The sequence below is a fragment of the Aulostomus chinensis genome, chromosome 15 (assembly GCF_037954235.1).
Source record: "Aulostomus chinensis isolate RoL2024-O1b breed Wild chromosome 15, RoL_Achi_v1.0, whole genome shotgun sequence".
NCBI lineage: Eukaryota > Metazoa > Chordata > Actinopteri > Syngnathiformes > Aulostomidae > Aulostomus > Aulostomus chinensis.
In genome coordinates this window covers 14338645-14346057 of record NC_141334.1, presented here as the reverse complement: position 1 = coordinate 14346057, position 7413 = coordinate 14338645, and the positions used below count along the sequence as shown (strand labels likewise).

General features: G+C 41.1%; 1 protein-coding gene across 1 annotated transcript; it reads right to left on the bottom strand.

Moving 5' to 3' along the window:
* Positions 1 to 1388: 1388 nt before the first annotated feature.
* On the bottom strand, positions 1389 to 7205 carry chrdl2 (chordin-like 2). The gene is made up of 11 exons (XM_086226344.1): positions 7050 to 7205; positions 6654 to 6766; positions 6454 to 6547; positions 6226 to 6371; positions 4255 to 4348; positions 3954 to 4015; positions 3542 to 3710; positions 3254 to 3442; positions 2968 to 3141; positions 2039 to 2131; positions 1389 to 1937 (listed from the first exon to the last, which is right to left on the bottom strand). The coding sequence occupies exons 1-11, from the start codon at positions 7114 to 7116 to the stop codon at positions 1810 to 1812; spliced, it is 1329 nt and encodes a 442-aa protein (XP_086082470.1). The 5' UTR covers positions 7117 to 7205; the 3' UTR covers positions 1389 to 1809.
* Between the last annotated feature and the right edge of the window lie 208 nt (positions 7206 to 7413).

The window sequence follows — 7413 nt, the reverse complement described above, 5'->3', positions numbered from 1 at the left end:
TAAAGTTGTCTCAACCCTTTGACTGGAACAGGAGCTCAGGACGAGTGAGGGACTGACCGCGATAAGCTGTCAGTCTAGCAGCTTCCACAACAATATGTTTTTGTGAGAGTAATGAAGGCATACAAATGCGCCTGTTTGAAAATATTGTTTCATGCCTTCAGTGAGAGACGGACTGAGCTGTCTGGCGCAATGTGTGAAAGAAACACAATGAGTCATTGTGGAAGGGGAGGGGACAGAGACGGAGCCCATCGGGAGTTCACAGAGAAGGGAAGAAATATTATTCTGAAGGGCCCACTCACGTCTCGAAAAATCTGCCGTTGCACACTGAGTCATGGGAACCGCAGTGATATTTTGACACCTGTTGATCAAACAAGCCTGTGGACAGACTGCACACTGTGCAGCAAGACTGTTGCTGCTTTCACAGATTACGCTTACATACACACTGGGGAGCTCATTATTTCCACATCAAGGGAGCACCATCTTTTACACCATTGCTTTTACGTTTGGATTTGATTTGGTGGCATCAGTGTAATGATGAATGATCTCCTATATCATTCCATTTCTTGGCCAACAGTTAGATTTGACGGCACGAGCCTACTGAGGAAAAATTTAGGGGGCCTTGTTTATAAAATGTTCTTGTGCACAACTTTTGTCCTGAACTCTTTTTGCCCTCGATTTAGTCTTAAAGACAGGAAGGAAAACCTGATGGCTACCTGTAACCCCTTGCCTCTGTCACCTTGATAGCGCTGCAGCGGTGGTGTAGCGTTGTAGGCTAACTTGGAAGTTAGCATAGCCATGGGTTCCCTTGATTAAAAGCCACTGAGATTTCATTTTTGGAGAAAATAAGTTGGGAAAAAAACATTTATGAGACTTGTACAGGTTGTTCAGAAGGATAATGAATGAGTGAATGAATGAACATCGCTGTTATTACTTTTGAAGTGCATTGCTAAAACTATGCTATCAATAAACTACAGCATAAGTGCAAAATTTGCATCGGTTTATGAAAGTAGCAACAATAACTTTTACTACTTCAACCAAAATCCTATTAGACTTTATGAATTGAGAGCATCACTGTCACAGAGAACTACAAATCCAAACTTTTTCTTGTGCAACTAGTGGAGTCACTAGTCAACAAGTGGAGTCACTTGTCAACTAGTGGACTCACTAGTCAACTAGTGGAGTCACTAGTCAACAAGTGGAGTCACTTGTCAACTAGTGGACTCACTAGTCAACAAGTGGGGTCACCCCCTGTCAGCCATTACAAAGAAGGCAGATTCAGGTACCAGCTGTCTTGGCTTCACTTTTTTGCCCGTCCACTTGTATACAGTCAGATTTATATGCAGGGAAATCATGAACAATAAAGACAAAAAACACTTTAAATCAGGTGGGTTAACATCAATTTGTATTTACAATAAATACTTTGATGATCACAAAATATCCTTATATAAAAAAAAAACCTTGACATTCTGAAAAGAATGCACTCAACATCACACTCTCAAATACACAGCGTCTTCATACAGTGAAAGATTCCCTAGACACCGAGCGTGTCCTCAGCTCCGATCTCTTTTCGTTTAGAACCTTTGACTCGGTGAATCAGAGCTGGAAAAGGTGGAATTGTCAGCCAGGTTTTTAATTTAATAATTTACAGATAAAAATATATGGTAATTGAGATAATGTATCTGTTAATAAACAACAATGTTACAAAGCCTCTCATATTACAGGAATACTGCAGGATATCCAAGTGCACAATGTAGGAATAAAGTATATCAACGATGTATAATTACTGATAGTTCTGATGAAGAAGGAGAGTTAGGGAGAACACCGGCCTTCAACCTGCTTGGGATTTAGGAAAGTCACCATCTCACGAACGCCATCCTCACAAATAATCTGAGCTTTACTCAGATTTCCTCCTTCATCTTTAAATTTTCTCCAAGTCTCTGCGAAAATAAAAGCCCAACTTTAATAAACATCAGAGTTAAATGAATCGAATGAACTGCGGATTTCACCTTTAACTCAGTTGACTGTTTGTTTTTTTTACCTTCATCGAGTGTCGTCAGTAACGTGTAATTTTCTGGATGATCCACGATATCTTTCCTTTGAATGTCACCAATTTCCATTAACTGTAAAACACCTGCAGACATGAAACCTCAGATTAGAGTAATAAACTGGTGTAGCAATATCTTCATTTCTGAGTGAATTATCAAGTCATATAGGAGACAAAAAAAACCATATAGATTTTGTTGGGGGGGGGGGGGTGGGCAAGAGTTGGATGAGAAGAATTAGCTCATGAAGGTACAATCCTGAAGATGTCACTCTGTTGATTTGGCAACATCTGTAGTTACTGCTGATGGCAACAAGTGCGGTTTAATGCTTGCAGTTCCAGGGTTCTGGATGAAGCAATATAAACTGTTGTTGTTAGGAGAAGCCACGCAGTCATTTACAAAGTTAATTGTATAAACAAACTGAATAGGTTTACAATCAATAAACTAAAATGAGAGCTTTTGACAAACAAATGCGTATGCACTAGTGAGCTGAGAGCCACAGTGACAAGATAACTCCGAATTAGCTTAGCACAATGAATGGGAGTGGATGGGAAGCGTTAGCGACCGGGATTCACACAACACCTTCAAATCCCCAATGTAACTTTGGCTAAGACAACAAATTTGCTGAAAACTAGAGGAGCAACTGCTGCTAACGATCGAGGGCGACTATGTCTCTACTACTCACTGTGCTAAGCTAACTAGAAAGAAATGGTCTCTAAACTCCCGAAGTCCACACACAGAGAGAAGAGTCACTACTTTCCTGTCTGGCTCAGGGTTATAAGTGTATTTCCAAAAGGTTTGGCGTGTTCCTTTGCAGATTTAATATGAGAACTACATAAATCATCTAGTACAACTCTTAGAAAGCGCGTACGAATATTTCCTAAAATATCAAATGACTCCAAACACATGTTTTCCATCTATATACCTTCTACAGTCTTCCATACTTGCACCTCCACCTCAGTGGTAGTTTGTCTTTCAACAGCGATGATCTTGACTGTGGCGGGTGAGTCAACTTTCAAAGTTGAATCTACTTTATACACCAAAAGGTTATGTTTGTATCCGTGATAACACTGGGTCTGGTTCCTTTCAGCTTTACTCTCTAGAAAAAAAAAAGAGTAACAGACAGGTTGTGCGGATCTACAGCCAATCAAGATCAAATGCTAATAGGAGGAATGTTGGATTTTATCGTGAGCCGCGTTCAGTTCAACTACCTGGACAAGTCTTGCAGCACTTTCCCGTTGACTTCATCGGATGTTGGCATGGGTATTGGTTGGGACACGTGATGCGTTTGCAGTCCTGTAGTCCATCATTACAAGTGCAGAGGATACATTCCAGGACCCTCCCCAAAACTGGGTGCCACGTGTCTCCATGAGAGTACGTCTTGCCGTTGTATAAACACGCTGAGAGAAATGGAAAACATCTGAGCGTTTAAAAAAAAAATTTGCACTTGATAAATGATTGTGAAGCTGTGAGGAAGGTGCCTGTAAAATGAGATATACCTCTTTGATGTTTCCTCTGTAACAAAATTTTCACAGTGGTCTCAGAAGCCCCTTTAAGGTTGAGTTTACTGAGGCTCAGACCTCTGGGAGAAGCCTTGACCCTGGGGGGAAAGGCTCGGTCGGGCCGCGCCCTCCCCTGCTCTCCAGAACACTGGTCCACTGAATGCCTCTTTTATGAACACAGATATAATAAAAGATCTTTCATCTGTTCTACTTTTCTTCCTACACTGACAGTTAAACCCAAGAACAAAAAGATTTACGGCTCATGGGGGGGAGGAACAGAATGTTTCGCTTTCAATCAATATAGTACAATAGCCATAATGAAGTTATTTGGAGGTCAAAGGGTAAGGGTGAGCGGTGTCTGATCAATTAAAAATCACTTTTAAAGGAATACAAATGAAAGAGAACATACAACGCCTCGGTTCAGCTGCTGCTGTCCATCCTCTGTCGATGAGGACCCACTGCTGCTATGGTCTAAAAGACAAAGTACGAGTCCAAAATAATTCACAAAGAAAACACGAGTGCATTATTATTCCCAAATAAGGTGCTCAAACGCTAGAATAATGCTCTCGTTTGCACTGGGACAATGTGATTTTTTTTTCTAAACATCCATTCACAGAGTAATTAATGTGAAAGTCATATATAAACATTGCAAATGACTTTTAATGTGTTCAGGCAGTGAAAGTCATCTTTTCTTGAAGAAGTTTGGCTACCTTTACACACCAAACAGCAGGTATCTGGAACTGTGACTGGCACGGAGCAGGTGATTGGCTGGCATGTTTTCAGGGCACAGAAGATGTTTCCATTCTGAGAAAAAAAAAAAAAAATTGGAAAGAATATTTTAGATTTTGTGCATTTCCAAGAGTGTGTTCCAGAAAGCACAGTGGCGGCGGTGTCTGCAGGACTCCATAGACCATTTTATTATGAAGCTTGGAATAATAGCAGCAAAGTCAGACGGTATATTGATGTATCCCCCGACATTAAATGCAAAAACATTATGAGACATTAAGACATGAGATCATGTTTTTGGCTCGAAATGATTTATATTTTTTCCACATGCAGACACACACGTTGGATGAGCTGCTTCACCCGGCCCTGGACTACTTATCAGAAGCAATTAAGGGTGCAGCGTCTTGCTCAAGGACACTCCGAGCACTAACTTGATGAATGTAAAAAAAAAAACAATGGCTCTGCTCCCAGAAACAGAATTCTCACAGGATGTCTAGAAAAAAACGGAAGACGAACACATTTTAAGAACTGCAACAAAATAATCCACCTGATGATTTTTTTCTTCTTCTTTGATACAAAGAAAGTCGGCATAATGGTCCAAAAGCTCTGAGCATCGTGTTGCATTCAAGCCGGAACAGAAAACAGAGTACAGGATGCTACTAAAGGATTCTTGGAATAAAGGCATGAAGTCCCAGGAGTGAACTATCTGTAGGAAGGAATCCTTTGGTTATGTTTATTGTTATGTGTTGTCTCCTTGGAGAAACATCTGCGTACCAACACCACTTAACAACTCGTAAAATTAACCCCTCATGTGGCCGTTTAAATGGCGATTCCAGGATGATTTCACTTCCACTTTCCGATATCGGCCTCTAATTCCTGAACTGCAACTTTGATCGAGACGACTCAAAGCAAAAACAAATTAAAAAAAAAAAAAAAATTTCAATCCATCTGCAACAAGAGCAAAAAAAAAAAAAAATCAATTTAATCAAACATTTCCTCTTTCGCTGCACAGCATCTGTTAGCATACACGCGCATAAAAATGACTTGCGCAGGAACATCGAGACTATCGTTCACTGGATGAAAGTAAGAGATTTTATTGTGAAAGCAACCGTGGCTGGGAGAATATATTCGTACCAGAGTTGCGTCTCCTGTATGAATGAGAAAAATAAACTGTGCTGGTAAAATTATAAGATCCATCTTGAAACTGCAGAATTTTCACGGAAGTTCTACCTCACTGAAACTTGCTGTTATCTAATCAACGGTCCTGTGATGTTTTGCCGTCTTTTCTGATGCACTTACGTAGTCCTTCATCTCGCTAAGGCATTCATTTCACTTTTACATTTTCTGTATTTATTATCTTGCCTTTGAAAACATCTGGCCTGCAACAACAGATGAGCGTTTGCGTTTTTGGCTCATTTACAGTCTGATTGATGTGGATTGTGTCTGGAAAAATAATGTTTGAATAAAACATCGCTCAGACAGTGTGGGACGTGACGCCCGCACACTCTGATTCGTCTAAAACTCTTGTTTCATGCAAGAATCAAACTAAATGCTTGCATTAAACAAGATTTTTTTTATCGCGTTGTTTTGCTTTACCCTGGAAAATTAACCCTCCCCCCTCCACCCGAACAAAAGGAATAAATGTGAGTTTATGTGAGTTTTGTCTTCTAAATCAAGATTAAAAAAACTCCTCTTGTATTTGTTTTGTTGCACTTTGATTAGTGTCCATTTCCCTGTACCTAACTTAACTTTAATGGCCTAAATGACAAATTATTTGTAAAAAAAAAAAAAAAAAAAAAAAAAAAGCAGCTCTGTATGACAAAGGAGCAAGTCAGTAATTGCGGCTTCCTCTCACTACAACCCTTTGTCAAACACATCAGGTCTGGTCTGCTGTGTGCAGATGTGATTTCCCACTGGAATCAAAGTAAAGAAGTGGCGAATGAGCTGTAACTTACAGAGCATGAGCACATAACACACTGGTTACTTTGCTTGGATGGGAAGAGGTCGTGTTTGGTGAAGGTCTCTCCTGGCTGGTAAATACTTCCATTATACCTGCAGGATTTGACCGGAGCTCTCAGGCCTGCAGGGATCCGGGGCTCATCTAAGGAGGATAGGGGGACAGCAGGCTTGAAACAAGAACTCATGACTCAGAGGGGTTTGAGAGGATCGGTTGGTCGCTCTACCTGTGCATTTTGGACAACACTGCTGAGGATCAGATACCGGGTTCTCACACGGCAGAGGAGGACACTTGATTGTGTTACATTTCACATGGCCTCCCTAAGAGAGAGACAGAGAAATGTTAAGAGTTTACAACCTGCAGAGAATTCTTCATTTTAGTGTAATGTCCCTTTAGATGCGTTTTCTTGATGGGAGACCATCATACCTCTGCGCAGACACAGCGCATGCAGAACATAACCCCGAAGGGTTCCAGATATGGATGCCAGCTGTCTCCTGGGTTGTAGGTCTTGTCTTTGAACGTACACACCACCCCGGAGCCTGGGTGTCAAAAATGAGAGGGATGAGCTATTGAGACACGCATATGGCGCAGATAAGCTGAACCACACAGCAAAGACATCTGCATGAGAGCTACTGATAAAGAAATCAACCACAGCGACAAATATCTGAAATAAAAGTAATGACAGTATGAGGCGAAGACTCTTGCACCATCAACCAAACAGCAAACATCACGTCCTTATTTGATTAACATGCTTTTCCTTATTTCCAGCCCCGCACGTCTGACCGTGCAGGGCAGAAGAAGTCCCAGCAGGGTCCGTCTTACCTCTCCGGGGTTTCTGCTGGGCATCTGCAAACCAAATGATGAGAAAGAACAACAACATGGACTTCATTTTTTTACATGTGCGTGACTGAGCCCTCAACGCACAATAAATATGAGTTTCAGCAGCGCAGAAACTGCAGGATAGTGTGAAACTTCTTGTTGGTTCTTTACTGATCTCTGGCGCCTCCTACAGGAGACTCGTGGTTATAACAGCTGAGACAGAATGAACCCATGACCCTGGAATAGAGCGAGTAAAGAGGCAGAATACAGCCAAACAGGGTTAATTTTCTTCTGATTGGATTTAAATAGTTATCAGTTACCTTGGTCTATAACGAGAGCTGAACAATGACTCAAAATAAACGATCCA

Bases quoted from the DNA above. Each gene is read 5' to 3' on its own strand.
- chrdl2 (XM_086226344.1), bottom strand. From the start codon at position 7,116: ATGAAGTCCATGTTGTTGTTCTTTCTCATCATTTGGTTTGCAGATGCC. The intron at 2,132-2,967 runs GTATATAGATGG...TCATGTCTGCAG, and splicing joins AGTATGGAAGACTGTAGAAG to GTGTTTTACAGTTAATGGAA. The intron at 1,938-2,038 runs GTAAAAAAAACA...TTATTTTCGCAG, and splicing joins ACTGACGACACTCGATGAAG to AGACTTGGAGAAAATTTAAA.